Raw genomic sequence first — 16,392 nt, 5'->3', positions numbered from 1 at the left:
TCAATCTTTTTTCCTGTAATTGCCTTTTACTGCTAGAGCTGCTGCAGGACAACAATTCACAGAGCAAATTAAGTCTGCACATGGCTTCACCTTGTGATATTCCACCAGGTCCGCCAGCGTGGCGTGCTGCAGCCGGTCCACACCCAGGAAGCTATAGGAGTCCGTCGAGGCATCTATGAGGAAATGTTTGCAGCCATCCTCAGACAGATAGGACAGGGCATAGCCCTTGATCCTCTCACTGACTCGGATCAGAAAACTGCCTGGCACACATGTGCTCAGAAGTTCATTTGCTCTCTTTAATGTAAGGATTCCTGTGGGAAAGAAAAGCAGGTAGTTTAGCCAAATCATTTCCAGAACTTCCTTCAGTTAAATATAGCTGTGTGGATAAAGTTTAGTAAAAAGTAAGAGCACCTCTGAGTCCATTTTGGGCTTCTTAAGAATACAGTGCAGTACCATTCATCCTCCGGTATTTGGTAACTGGGCAAGCAGGGTAGTTTATATAAGCGAATAGATAATATAAATGAGAGCGCGCATGTTTAACCTTCAGAGTACGTTTCCACCCGCGCACCAGCGATCACACCACAGGTGTTAGGTGGCTTCTGTGTCTGGCATCCTGGAAGCATTAGATCTGGAAGGGGACTGGAAGGTGCCCTCCTCAGTTTATTGACGAGGACTCGATGGCCTGGAGGGTGATCCACCATGGTCTAAAACAGTGCTTCTCAACCAGCACAATGTCTGGAAGTGTATGGTAGACATTTTTGGTTGTCACGCGGAGGGGGTTGCTCCTGGCAGCCAGTGCAGAGAGGCCAGGGACGCTGCTAAACATCCTACAGTGAATAGGACAGCTTCACACTGCAAAGAATTATCCAGCCCAAAGTATCAGTAGTGCCGAGCTGATGACCCTGGTCCAGGAGTCAGCAAGTTAGTGACAGACCAGGATGGGTCCAGGTCTACAAGTGCTCTCTGCAGGAGCTACTCCTAAGTGATGCTTCAGTGGCATTTAAAGGAATACAAGTATTTACATATAAACATATATATGTATATACATATGCTTATATATTTATGTCTCCATGTTTGTCCCAATATATATTCAAAAGAATAAAACTCTTCATATATATTAAGTTTAGATAGTTTAGATGCTTCATGAGTTCACACTAATTCAGACCAGCCTTTTCTCCAACTAGTCCAAACTCATGGGGTGTGACTCATACTCCCAATTTCCCTTCTTATTCCTATTGTAATTCATCAGGTGAATCACTAAAGTTGCAAAACATATAGAAGGTATGCAAACACATCTTGTAGAGAGGGTAACGTTCACTTATTCAGCAAGCTCGGATTTGGGAGGAGGAGTGGTATTCTCCATGCGACTCCCTGCCCCCTCCCCCTTCTGTTTCACCTCTGCAGAGAGAAGCTCTTGATTCTCCTGTTCCATAGTTAGCTCCGTACTGATACTCTGTATCTTATTATTAGGGGGAAAGAACAAAAACCTCCTCCTCGTGAAAGGGCAATGGATGGATTATTAAAGCCCTTTAGTCTTGTTATTAGTACAAGTATCTGAGAACTTATCCAGAGCAAAACATCAAATAAAACCCTCTCTATTTTCTTTTTTGTAAGTAAAGTTTTAATAAAGGGGAGATTTAAAAATCACCTGTTCTTGGGGCGCCTGGGTGGCTCAGTTGGTTAAGTGTCCAACTTCAGCTCAGGTCATGATCTCACCATTTGTGAGTTCGAGCTCCATATCAGGCTCTGTGCTGACAGCTTAGAACCTGGAGCCTGTTTCAGATTCTGTGTCTCCCTCTCTCTCTCTGCCCCGGCCCCCCTCTTAAAAATAAATAAACATTGAAAAAAGCGTGCTCTCTCCCAGCCAAGACAAACCACTCAGCCCTTCTCCTGCCTTGTCTTCTCCCGTGCACCATTCAGGAGGCCCTGGAGCCTGCACCTTGAAGGCACAGTGTGCAACCCCTGTGAGGCTCAAACCCAGTGAAACACCAGGATTAGAACTGGGGGTGCTGAAAAGGCCTGGCAGGTTCCCCCCACTCACAGAGACGAAGCATCTCTGAAACGGCCTCTCTCCTCTGGCTCTATTGCACTGATGCTCAGCAGGGTTACCGATGCCTGTGCATTATCTTCATTCCACCAGTTACCTTTCTGCCCTTTCCTGGACAAGACGGGGCCAACGCAATCTGTGGCTTCACTGATGCCGAGTGAGCCTCTTGGGTCAGCTGCTGAACTGTCCTCTGTAGGTGCTCAAATGATGCCGATACAAGTTCCAGCAGATACGGACCTGCTGCTTCTGTGTTGGTCTGTCTGACCTTTCTAGACACATGTCATCCTACTCATAGATTACAGAGGATGACCATAAGCTGAAACAAGGCAGCAGGTAACCAGCCGACCCTGAGACTAAACATGACCGAGGTTTCAAGACTCTGTGTTTGATTGTCTATGGAACCAGGGAGAGTTTTCAGACACTGAAAACTCCCCTTCAGAGGTGAGGGGCCAACAAACCACGAGTGAAGGAAAAGCAACATTCTGGAAAAAAGATTTCTCTCTTCTTGCAGACTTACTGACAGGCTAACTCTGAAATTCCAAGTTACTTCAACAGATGGGGTAGATGTTATAATTTATAACATCAGCATGTTATCCAGATGGATTTAGCTTCCTAAAATGAAAGCTACTCTGGAAAATTCTAACTGAACCTCGATTAAGGTAGGTTAAACTCCCCCTAAAATCAGGTCACGTAGTAGCTGTAAATCAAACTTCCCCAAAGCTCTTAAACTGTAATTATTACACGCAGATCTTGGCTCTGTGTAATCTCCAGAGACACAGGAACACAATAAAATGATTTTGTGGCAAATCACAAGTCATAATGGAGACTTGAACACAATGGTACTGACAGCAGGTTCAGAAGTTAAGTGCTGTGGAGAAGATGCTTTGTTCCTCTTGCTTTACAACAGGATTATCATTCCTGAGGAGCACATTGTTTTGGCTCGTCTGATGATACTGGTCCAAGTACAGTTTGTCGTTCCATCAAGGGCAGTGGACACATCCAGGGATACCTCGCTATGATCGCTACCAAGCAGTAAGCTTTGCCTGCTTGCAAAGAGAGTTCTTGAATGCAAAGCCAGAATCCAGCATCCAGTATTAATCACTGTGGACTTGGACAATCTCCTTACAGTACTGATCATCCCGACATGCCCCAGTGCGTGACACTAAGAATTCTGAAGCAGCAGTGTTCGTCCAAGCCTCCTAAAGGCAGTGACTCCTCCAAGCAACCTCCCTCCCTCTGGCTCTCTTCACACATATTACAAGAACCAAGCCTCTGTGAGTTCATAGGAGGATTTCTGTGCTAGTGAAGAGGGGTGAATAAAAGCTTTTACTTTATCAATTTTTGAAATGAACCAGATCTTCACTACCCATGCTCTATTTTAAGCTGAATCCAGGCAGGGTGTGGCAGGACTCTGGTCCAGAAGAAAGCAGATGTCACTGCATGAGGTCTAACTGGACAGCTTCTGGCTCTTGAAGATCCTGGGGCAGAACTGGTTAAAACCCCTGAGAGCCTGTACACCCCGCGTGGAGTTTCACAACAGCAGGAGTTGAGAGGGAGCAGAAAGAAACATCCCACTCCTTTCTCTGTGTGATGCCAGGGCACTCTCTAGAAAAGTACTATTTGACAGAATTTTCTGTGGTGACAGACATGTCTGGGCCAGCCACGTGGAGGCCACTAACCATATGTGGCTACTGGGCACCTGAACTGTGGCTAGTGTGACTGAGGGCCTCAACCTTTGATTTTATTTAATTTTTAAAAATTTTATTATTGTTTTTATTTTTTTATTTTTTGAGAGAGAGCATGTGCACAAGCAGAGAAGAGATAAAGTGTGAGGGAGGGAGAAAATTTTGAGCAGGCTCAACCCAGAGCCCCACACAGGCTCCATTCCAGGACTGCAAGATCATGACCTGAGCCAAAATTAAGAATTGGACGTCCAACCCACTGAGCCACCCAGGCGCTCCAACTTTTAATGTTAATTTTAATTAATTTTGATATAAAGAGTCACATAGAGCTAGTGGCTACCATATTAGACAGCACAGCTCTAAACCCCACTGGAATGAAGGCAGAGCTCCATGACAGGCCCAGGACTTTTTTTTTTTTTTTTTTTTCCAGAAAAGAGGGTGAACAGATCCTAAGAAACTTGAAATAACCCAGAAACTCTAGCATGGCTCTGGTTGGAAATCTAAGTGGCAGTGACTACCTCACAGAAGGAGGGCAGTTCTCTGGGATGCCTTCTCCACAGCTTCCTCCTGGAAAATGCCTACTTATCTTCCAGGATTCAACTCAATAGCATGAAGCTTTCTGACTCCCCCTGAGCAGTAAGTCAGTGTTCCTCTACACCTGCTGTGCACCTGCTTCCCACCTCCACCTGAGACTCACCTGGTCCATCCAGGGTCTGACCCGGTTCCCCCCTCTATCCTGGAAGATGCCATCCACAGCCCTGTCAGAGTACTCAGAGCACATGCTACTCTGTGTCTCCCTGCCCCATCTCCTCGTGGTCTCCTAGAGGGGCAACTTCCACGTCTGATTTATTTTCACACCCTCAGCACCTGCCACTTAGAAGATACCCAGAAAAGGACTAATGAGTAGTTTTGTCTTATAATCAAGCCAGAAACTTTCCTCTCTAGGACACTTCTATGCAGCTTCTGCCCCTCACCTGAGCACTGTTATCTGTAGGGACAAGGGATACACTCGTGTTCTCTGAAGCACTGCTGACTTTGTTTATACGGGTATATCTGTGTGACCTACTTCCAGAACTTGGAAAATATGTGTTTCAAAACCAGATGAAAGGTAACCAAAGAACTGTAGCCTGTAGAGTTCTTAATGTCTGCCTGGCACTCCTCCAAGGGTGCATTATTTCATTTAATCCTCAAAGTGGCCTGACAGACAGGTACTGTACTGTCCCTACCCTCAAATCACAGAGGAGAAACTCTGCATCAGAGAGAGTTCATGGGGTGCGTAAGGTCACTGAGGTAGGCCAGGAAAAGTGCTGGTCTTGAACCCAGGCAGTCTCACCCGAGTCCAGGCTCTCACCCACTCAACAGAATACTACCCCTGTGCTAGTGTTTCACACTGCTCAACCAGCTTCCATTTACTACTTAATTCTCAAACAACTCAGAATAAACACAACTGGTATTATTATCGTCACCACACAGATGGGAAAACTGAAGGAGAGGAGGTATGTGCCCAAGGTTATAGGATTAGTTAGTGATGGTTTCAGGTCTCTTGTCTCTCTTTCAAGTATTTTGTTTCTTTTTTGTTTGTTTTTGTTTTATTCATTTCTGAGGGAGAGACAGCATGAGAAGGGGAGGGTCAGAGAGAGAGGGAGACACAGAATCTGAAACAGGCTCTGAGCTGGCTGTCAGCACAGAGACTGACGTGGGGCCCGAACCCACAAACCGTGAGATCATGACCTGAGCCGAAGTCGGACGCTTAACCGACTGAGCCACTCAGGTGCCCCAAGTATTTTGTTCCTTTAACCCCACTGGGCTCATGAAGTTTTCCTGAAATTTGCTGAAAGTAAACTATAAGTATTTATTTCATACATTTCTCACCCGGGCAACATAAGGAAGATGTATTTTTCAGTGATGACTCAAGTACAGTCGCCTGGACGTGGGAGTGACACACTGGTGTCCTCTGCAACCTCCCGAAGCTCAGCGCTCCCGTTGCATAGCGCGTCGGGCTTCAGCATTCTCCTTGAGGAGCGTCGGGTCTGCTGAGAGTTGCCCTTGGGCTGCTGCCCTCCCGGAGCTCTGCCCAGGAGACCCTCACTCCTTCTTCTGTCATCTGTCCCATACTCTCTGCTTCTTGGGCTGCCCAGAAAACCCCGCAGGGAGGGGATGGCACTAAGACAACTTTCATGAAGGAATCCATCTCTGCTGTTAAGGTGACATTAAAGTCCCACACTGCAAAGTGCCTAGGTTAGGGGTGTGTAAAACAAAAGCTGAGTTGTAGAAGAATTCATTNGGGATGAGCACTGGGTGTTATATGGAAACCAAATTGACAATAAACTAAGAAAAAAAAAAAAAGAACTCATTTCCAAGTAGCAACCCTGCCGGACAAAAAGGGCATGCACTATTCACAGGAGGTCTTAAACTTGGATGAGAGCTCTGTATTTCCCCACTTCAGCTTCCTTCCACCTTATGCTTTCTTTAACCCTTTCAGTATTTACAGGAAGTATTTTCACAGAGGCTCCAGGACCTGCCCTAGATCCTTTGTATGGAGGGAGATGCACTGTGATGTCGAGCTTTCACCCTTGGGGTCTCGGGTACCTTAGGGACAAGGAAAAATAGAGCTCTTAAAATATTAGTCATGTTTTTGCTGGGTCATAGGGGAGTTCTATTGTTAGTTTCCTGAGGAACCTCCACACTGTTTTCCAGATGGGCTGTACCAGTTTACATTCCCACCAACAGTGTAGGAGGGTGCCCGATTCTCCACATCCTCAGATGTGGGGGGAGGGGGGGGTGGGCATGGAGGAGGACACTTGTGGTGATGAGCACTGAGTGTTATGTGGAAACTAATTTGACAATAAACTATTAAAAAAAATATATTAGTCATGTTTCCTTAATATTTCAAGGATAAAAATCACATAATTTGTTCTTTCTTCATTNGGATGGGCATGGAGGAGGACACTTGTGGTGATGAGCACTGAGTGTTATGTGGAAACTAATTTGACAATAAACTATTAAAAAAAAAATTAGTCATGTTTCCTTAATATTTCAAGAATAAAAATCACATAATTTGTTCTTTCTTCATTACCTTAATGACTAACACTTATTAACCAGGGCTTACTATGTGTCACATTCAACTCTAAATATTCACATATATTAACTCATTGAATCATTAGAATGACTCTGTGAAGCAGGTGATATCCCTGTCTGGAGAGGAGAGACAGAAGATCAGAAGTCATGTAACTTGCCTAAGGCCACACAGCTGGTTGATGGGGCTGGGATTTGGTCCCTAAGATATGCTCTTAACCATGACAACTACTGCCTCCTTTCCCAGAATAAAGAGTGTCCAAATTTCATAAAGAAACCACATGACAACAAAGAAAATTCTGACAACAAAAGCAAAGGTTAAAAATACTTCTCACAAGGAGTGCTTAGGTGGCTCAGTCAGTTGAGCACCCAACTTCGGCTCAGATTATGATCTCGTGGTTCATGAGTTCCAGCCCCACATCGGGCATGCTGCTGTCAGCCTATTTCAGATCTTCTGTCCCCCTCTCTCTGCCCCTCTCCCACTTGTGCTCTCTCTCTCTCAAAAATAAACATTAAAAAATCTCTAAATACCAGGATCCCCCTTTTCATTAAAAAGAAATCTTAAAGTCAAACCCCCAAAGCAAGTCTCTTTTGCCCCTCCCCCATCCACTCTACCCTTCCCTTGCCTATGTGGTCCCTCTGGGTCCCTCCAAGAGCCCAGTGTAAAAGGACAAAACTGAACTGGGCATCAGTAATGGGAAGCTTGGGGCTCCCAGGCACACGCAGGCCATGACTCCAGTGGCTGGCAGCATTAGGGTGAGGACAGGTGCATCATTTGAAAAACCCAAGTAAGCAAGGTCTTTGGGGTTAATGGACTATTCTGAACATTAATGGAAATATACACTAATGTTTCTGCAGCCAGTTTGCTACACTGGGTAATTTATGAGAAAAGTCAGGGTCTTGAAAAAAAAAAAACAACAAAAAACAAAAAAAAAAACAACCTACAATGATGCATTAGTATTTGCTGCAAAAAAGCCAGCTCTTCTCAAGTCTGAATAAATGTACATAGTTTCAGCCTCTTTATGTTTCATCTTCAGTTAGTTTGGAAATCTGAATACTAGGTAGTCAGACAGGAGAACTACAGGGAATAATTCAAAATGCTCTGATGCCATTAATGTAGATGAAGGTTTCATGCTAAAATGTAGGTGAATTACCAGGGCTCCTTGCTAAGGTCATGCTGGTCCCTCTCAAGGGCTGGACAGTGACTGCCAGGGAAGGGGCTTGCACTAGTCCTTCCCAGCCACGCTCACACAGGGACATATTCTCACTGCTGCCCACAGCCTACCCACTATACACAATGTGTGAATCATGTATGTAAATGAGACAGGATGTGCTTAGTAAAGACAGAAACTTAAAAATCTCTTTGTGAGAGGGGGGCAGAATTTTGCTGGCCGCACAGTTAAGAAATGGCCACTCCTCAGCAAAATAGTCAAAGGACAGATTATCACTCATGAGTGCCAATTCCCACGTCCATTAAAATTTTAGCCTGAAGGAAATCTCGGGCAGCCTCTGAGACTCTGACCACACAATCTCCCCCATTGTATGCACTCGGTCCTCAAGGCCTGTGCAGCAGGGGCTGCGGGCTGGCACACTGCCAAAGGACAGGGACACAGAACTCTGCCTGGACAGCTGGCTCTAGGGAACTTAAGTCCCAGACAGCAACTGCCTCCTCAGAAACGAATAGGACTTGCTCTCCAAGGAGAAGGAAAGTTTGGAGGATGTGTCAGAAATGGAAGCAGTCAAAATAGCTGCAGTGTGAACTATATTGAAATCCCACAGATGTTAAAGGGATTTGCTTTTTACGTTGCTTAAAATATAAAATATTGGGACTGAAGCACTTATAGGCAGGTTCAATTATAAACCATGACAGCAGAAGACATCAACAAGAAATAAAGCAGGATGGAAATACTTCATCAGCAGTCTAACTATGTTCATATTTGAATAAGGAATGTTCATTTCATTACATTTCAGAGGAATAATAATCAACTCTTGATGCGTAAAGCAAATATGTGAATCCTCTAACAACAGAAGCAATTAGAAAATTCCTAAATCAGAAATTTGTTCATACACTTATTGCTAGCTTTTCCCCACCTTTCTATTCCCAGTCCCTGATCACTGTCCTGTATTAACAGGAGACGGGAAATGCTGATGGAGGGAATGAAGATAGGAGTCTGTGGGTTTCTGAATAGACTTTCAAACTTCAGTTTTATTTATTTGTTGGCTCTTTGCTCTAAGAAGTGTGAAAAAAAACATGTTAGTGAGTACAATTAATTATATATCTACACGCTTTGGATACTCCTATTCATGAACCAGAATAAGTAAAATGACCTTAAAGGATGTTAAATTTACCCAGAAGGACTCACCTACGAACCATGAACTTGACAAACGTTCTAGACCATAACGTGTGTCCTAAAGACTGCTATAGCACGGTGACGAGATGCAAGAAGAAAATGAATAAAAACAAGGACTGTACTCGAGGGTCAAGATAGTCCAACAGGATGAAAGGAGGGAGACAAAGAGAGAAGAAAACAATCCTTCTGAAGGAAACAAAACCAAACAGACTCAACTATGGAATGCAAGAGATTTAAACCCAAAAAACAGAAGCTACGGCTTTAGCAATTCCAGGACTCACTCCCATCTCTCTGCACCTTCCCTCCCAACCCCGTGCTCAACCTTAACTGGCAATGTTCTGCTCAACTTTTCCAAACAAGTTTATTCCCTGTTTTGGGGGTTGTTGTTCTTTTGTTCTTCCCAATTCCTGTTGCCCTCTGGGGTGACCTCCTAGGAATTTTTAAGGGCAGGTCCTAAATAAATACTTGTCAAAACAGCATAGGACAATTTTTGCAGTAATTAAGATCTATTTTATTGAAGTGTTACTTATTCTTCAAATACAATGCTGTTATGACAATATTTTGTGGCAAGATTAGGATTATAATGAAGAGAAAGGCAGAGAGAACAGGAAGGGTGAACTTACTCTTATGCTGTTCAGTTCTGGTAAGCCATAATAACAGAAACATGTGCCCGGCACTGTTCAAAGGACATTATATGTATTAGCTGATGAGCTTTTTCCTTTTTGTTTATTTATTTATTTATTTTGAGAGAGAGAGAGCGAGAGAGAGAGAGAGAGAGAGAGCGCACACACAGGAGAGGGGCAGAGACCATGAGATCATGACCTGAGTCAACATCAAGAGTCAGACGCACGGGCGCCTGGGTGGCTCAGTCTGTTAAGCGTCCAACTTCGGCTCAGGTCGTGATCTCTTGGTTTGTGGGTTCAAGCCCCGTGTCAGGCTCTGTGCTGCCAGAGCCTGGAGACTGCTTCAGATTCTGTATCTCCTTCTCTCTCTGACCGTCCCTTGCTCATGTTCTCTCTCTCTCTCTAATAATTGAAAAAAAACTCACATTAAAAACAAATTAAAAATACATTTTTAAGAAAAGAGTCAGACGCTTAACNGTCAGACGCACGGGCGCCTGGGTGGCTCAGTCTGTTAAGCGTCCAACTTCAGCTCAGGTCGTGATCTCTTGGTTTGTGGGTTCAAGCCCCGTGTCAGGCTCTGTGCTGCCAGAGCCTGGAGACTGCTTCAGATTCTGTATCTCCTTCTCTCTCTGACCGTCCCCTGCTCATGTTCTCTCTCTCTAATAATTGAAAAAAAACCCACATTAAAAACAAATTAAAAATACATTTTTAAGAAAAGAGTCAGACGCTTAACCAACTGAGCTACCCAGGTGCCCTTGATGTACTTAAAAAAAAAAAACAGAAAACAAAACAAAACAAAAAACCCTACTCTATAGTGTAGATATAATTATTACCCCCATTTATAGGAGTTGAACATAACCCAGATCTAAGTGATCTGGTCTTGGAGTCTTGTGCCAACCCTGAACTATACAGTTGACCCTCAAACAACACAGGTTTGAACTGCACAGTCCACTAATATGGGGGTGTTTTTCAATAAAAATAGTATTGTAAATGTAGTTTCTCTTCCTTATGATTTTCTTAATAATTTCGTTTCTCTAGCTTTCTTCATCATAAGAATACAGCGATAATACATATAACATACAAAATATGTGTTAACTGGCTATTGATGTTATCTGTAAGGCTTCTGGTCAACAGTAGGCTATCAGTTGTTAAGTTTCTGGGAAGTAAACATTAATTTGTGGATTTTCAACCATGCAGGAAGTTGGCACCCCACCCCCTACATTGTTCAAGATCAGTTGCACCCCCTTTCTATGCTAAGAGCTAAGGAAACTCTGTGTTTCTTGGGCTCTACATTTTTTAAAAATCAGCTTGAGATATAATTTATATACAACCAAATTTGCCAATTTTAAGTATGAAAATGACTGATTTTGACAAATGTATAAACTGGGTATCCACTATCACAATCATAATATAGATTGTATTTCTATTACCCCAGACTCTTGTGACCTTGGGGCATTTTTTTTTTTTAATATTTTTATTTATTTCTAGGAGAGAGAGAGAGAGACAGCATGAGCAGGGGAGAGTCAGAGAGAGAGGGAGTCACAGACTCTGAAACAGGCTCCAGGCTCTGAGCTGGCAGTCAGCACAGAGCCCGACGCGGGGCTCGAACCCACGAACCTCGAGATCATGACCTAAGGGAAAGTCGGACGCTTAACCGACTAAGCCACCCAGGCGCCCCGACCTTGGGGCATTTTATTAAACATTTGAATGTTACATATCTGCCTCTTGAAATTCTCCCCGGGAGTGAGCAAAACAGCGTCTGGACAAAGACCTGCTTTATCCTTATTCCCATAGGTGGGGATGGGGCACATCGCCACTGACTGTGAGATTTAGTGAATTAATTCACTTATTGTAGAAACAAATCTCTGCGGTATTACTGTTCACTGATTTAAATTTCCAAGTTATATAAAAAGCATGACATGGATGTTCCCACTTGTGTTAGTGGTCAGATATGCTGTGGCTTTGAAGTAAAATAGATCTGGCTCTGAATATTCTCACTAGTAGTAGAAGCCCAAAAAGAACTTCACATCTCAGTTCCTAGTTCTTATTCTATAAAGTGAGAATAAAAGTTACCTCCTTCAATGTAATGTTTGGCACATATTTGATCCTCAGAAAATTACAGCTCCAAAAGAATCTTCTGACAATTAGAATTAACAAGAGATTTCAACAGTATTAAGGAATTCAAGATCAACATATAAAACATAACTTCTTTACAGCATCAACAACCAATTAGGTAATTTTTAAAAATCCCTTTCAAAACAGAAAAAAAATTACATACCTAGAACTAAATCTAGTTTTCCTTTTTTTTTTAAGGTGCATGTCCTATGTGGGAATTTGTTTAATAATTTAAGAAGACATTTACTATGCTCATGGATGGAAAAATACAATAACACAAAGATGGCACGTATATCTCCAAATTAATATACAAATTCAATGAAATTCTATTGAAATTCCCAACAAGCATTTTAAAACTTGACATGTTGCCCCTAAAAGCCATGTGAGCTACATGGGACCAAGAAATGACAATTTCGAAGAAGTAGGAGGAGGGAGAACTTTTCCTACTAGATATAAAGACATAGTATAAATATACAGTAACCCCATATACAAGACCTTGGTATACAATAGCGGCAGCATTACAAATCAGTGGAAAAAGGAAGACTATTTAATGAATGATGCTGGGAGAATTGGCCACTCATATGTAGAAGAATAAATTAGGTGTCTGTACCATATATCAAATACAAAAATAAATTACAGGTGGATTATGTATTATACAACAAGCAAAAACCATAAAGGAAAAGTAGCTAAACTCAACCTCACTGAAATGAAAAACTCCTATGCCTCAAAATGTGCCAAAAATCTAAAATACATTGACTAGGAAAAGATATATGTAACCCATATAATTGATAAAGGATCACTATGTTGAATATATAAAATCCTACAAATTAATATTGACAACTCAAGTGACCAGAAAAATGGTCAAAAGATTAGAAGTACTTACAGAACACCCCTATCCAAGAACATGGAAGGCTCAGCCTCACTACAAATCCGTGCAAATTAAGATAAGGTGAGGGCACCTGGGCGGCTTAGTCAGTTAAATGTCCAACTTCAGCTTACATCATGATCTCATGGTCACGGGTTTGAGCCCTGCATTGGGCTCTGNTACACATACCCGACTCTCCTAGCAATTCCACCTTTAGATATACCCACTGAAGAAATTATCACATATGTGTACAATGAGATATGTCCAAAGTATAGACCCCACATCATTTTCTGTAATGGCAAAAAAACCATACCAAATATAGAAAGGATGAGTGAATAATGATATGTGTGTATAATAAAATACAAATATCATTATTAAACACATATAAAGCATTGTATGTTTACAGTTTATATATTATAAATAACATATATTATAATATACTGCATAATAGGTAAGACAAATGAGCCAGTCTACCTTTATTTAAATAAAGAAAAATCCAGACAACATAATGTTGGGAAAAAACTCAAGTTGCAGAACAATGCCTATAACATGATACCATGTAAATGTTAAACACAATATTGCATGCTTTATAGAAGCATATATTTGTGTTTTATAAAATATAATGTATTTTATAAAAATTCACATGCATATACATATATAATGAGAGTATGAAAATGAAAGGATAATTTCAAAAGAGTGGTTCACTCTTTGGGAGAGAAGTATATAGAATCAAAAAAGGCAGTAACAGAGGGGGCTTAATTCTTTCAGGCTTTCTTTTCTTTTTTTAAGTTTATTTATTTATTTAAGACAGAGAGAGAGAGAGGTGGGGAAGGAGCAGAGAGAGAGGGAGAAAGAGAATCCCAAGCAGGTTCCACACTGTTGGATGAGGGGCTTGATCTCACAAACTGGGAAATCATGACCTGAATCAAAATCAAGAGCCAGATGCCAAACTGACTGAGCCATCCAGGTGCCCCAAGTTTCATTTCTAACATTCACTGTACTGTATTCTGGAATATAAATAATATCCAGGATAATAATAATATACTGTATCCTAGATATAATATTTGTTACATCGTTGGTGTTAGTCATAGCTTCCTTTGTAGTTAAAGGGAGAAAAACCACACATAATGTGGGTAGGCCTCATCCAGTCAGTTGAAGGCCTTAAAAGAACGAAGACTGACCTTCCCTGAGCAATAAGGGATTCTGCCAGTGTTCAGACTTTGGACTCGAGCCCAGTCTTCCCTGAGTCTCCGGCCTGCTAGCTTACCCAGCAGATTTGGGGCCCATGAGGCCTCCACAGTCACATGAGCCAGCTCCTCAAGAGGCTGGCTATAGAAGGATCTTCCGGAAAGACAACTGCAGAGGCCCTAAGAAAGGGGTAAGTGTGGCGTGTCAGGGACAGAAGGGAAACGTGTGGTGGAGAGCAGTGATCAAGGCAGGGCTCTTTGAGGAACGTTGTCTGGGATGGGGCTGGAGCAATAATCAGGGGAGGATCAAGCCAGCTCTGTGGGCCCCAGGGAGGAATTTGGGTTTTACTCTTATTGCAGTTTGATTATGTTAAGAACAAGGGACAGTAGAAGAATGATGGAGACTAGTTAGGAGGCTGAGAAGGAGGCCAGATGAGAGATCAACACCAGTTATTCACACTGTGACAAAGTCCAGAACTTTTTCCTATGGGAGGGGCTTAGCAGCAAGGCAAGAAGCTCTGGGACAGACACTGCGGTCTTGCTGGCAGTCCTCCTCATTGAGTGTGAGCATAACCTTTCCAAACGAACCGACATTAATTGCCTTTGCAGAATATTAAAAAATTAGAAAAAGGCCCACTACAAAATTCCTTCACAAGGCCCTCTGTCAAAACTGCTGGGGTTTCCATTCTTCATGATTCTGTGGTTGTGCAGTGTAGTAAGGTGGCCTTCAAATTTGCAGGGAGGTCCTTCCCAGGGGGCAGGTGGAAAAGCATCCTGGGAAGGAACCAGGTTACATCAGCTCCCTGGTCTCCAGCCTGCTAGGAAGGATCATGAGAAGCAGCCAAGAGAGACCAGCAAGTCATTCCATCTGGATCCTAACACCAAACTGAACCATGTAAAAGCTAGAAATGTGCTCTGGCTCTAAGGAAAGCTAAGAAAAACTGTAAAAGAACTTGAGAATCTTCAGCGGGTTCTCCCATAAGCCCCACATAACCAATGGGAACAAAAGTCCAGTAAAAGTTGAAGCCTTGTGGTCTCTGAAGTAAGCTTGCTGAGAGAGGAGAAGTGGGGGGGACAGCATACCTAGATGTGCTTGAGATCATCAAAAGATGCTCATGAAGTAGAGTTCAGCACTGCATTTCGGGATCTCTTTTGCACTCGGGATTTTCCAAGCTCTTACATCTCAGACAGCACACAGCACCCTACTTTACTGCCTCTAGTACTAGCACCTATGGCCAGATATTCATCTCATGATCACAAGTGAGGGAGGAGACCTGAGACAAAGATCTGGGGTCTCTGCTCTTCTTTGCCATCACAATGAATGTTAGTGCTCCCCAGGGTCTCGGCCTCGGCCTTCTCTCATCATTCTTCCCAGTTCACTCCTGGAAAGCCGCATCCCTCCTATGCTTTTCATTAAGTGCTAATAACTCCAATATATTATCTCTAGCACTGTTCCATTAATCCAATTGCCAAATGGATATTTTCACATGACTGCCCCAAAGACATTTCAAACTCATCATATCCCAGATAAGCTCATTGTCTCCTCTTCTTTTCTAATCTCCCATCCTCCTGTGGTCCTTCTCCCAACTGACAGCATGCCACCTCCTGCCTAGCCCCACAAGCCAGAGACCCAGTGGTCTTCATTTCCCTCGTCCTTTCCTACCCACTCCCAGCCTGTCTAAAGCTAATTAAAAGAAAAGGATGAAAGTGTGAACTTCCACAGGGAAAAATTAGCTGACCGAAACAGTAACATAAGAAAGGCAGTTTATGGAGTGCATGATAATGGAAGGAAGGGGGCGCCTGGGTGGCTCAGTTGGTTAAGCATCCCACTTCGGCTCAGGTCATGATCTCATGGTTCATGGGTTCGAGCCCCGCATCGGGCTCTGTGCTGACAGCTAGCTCAGAGCCTGGAGCCTGTTTCAGATTCTGTATCTCCCTCTTTCTCTGACCCTCCCCTGCTCATGTTCGTTCTCTCTCTCTCTCTCTCTCTCAGAAATAAATAAAACATTAAAAAAAAGTTTTTAATAAATGGAAGGAAGATGGTAAACCAATGCAGTAGCTACCATCCCATTATTTTAAACAGAGCTCATGATCAATAAACAATTATATTTCAAAAACATAAGATATGATCCATCTTTTCTTTATCATAGAAACGTGAAATTTTGTCTTCTTAAAACAGAAGATAATGACTTACATGACTATTATTATATTATTTACATTATACTGTATATTGTTTTGCTTATGATTTTGATAAATATTTATATAAACGAAAATAAACAAGTTATAATAGCAACAAATTATTATATGTAAAACTCAAGATCTTATTTTTTAATCAAAGCTCCAATCGAATTTTTAGTTCAACTTTATCTTCCTCACTTTAAGCAACTGTTTCAAATAGAACTGCCTGTTAAAGTACCAGGATTTTGAATTACATGAACCAACATTTT

At 42.5% G+C, this 16,392-nt stretch overlaps 1 protein-coding gene across 1 annotated transcript in view; it reads right to left on the bottom strand.

The window, feature by feature from the left end:
• SH2D4A (SH2 domain containing 4A) overlaps window positions 1–16,392 on the bottom strand; it is a 60,953-nt gene continuing 44,561 nt past the window's right edge. Inside the window, exon 10 of the mRNA XM_077773122.1 lies at window positions 1–311. Coding sequence (XP_077629248.1) covers window positions 1–311 — 311 coding nt within the window. The remainder of the gene's footprint in view (window positions 312–16,392) is intronic.

This window comes from Crocuta crocuta, unplaced genomic scaffold (genome assembly GCF_008692635.1).
Source record: "Crocuta crocuta isolate KB4526 unplaced genomic scaffold, BGI_CrCroc_1.0 scaffold177, whole genome shotgun sequence".
Lineage (NCBI taxonomy): Eukaryota > Metazoa > Chordata > Mammalia > Carnivora > Hyaenidae > Crocuta > Crocuta crocuta.
This window is presented reverse-complemented; position numbering and strand designations above follow the sequence as displayed.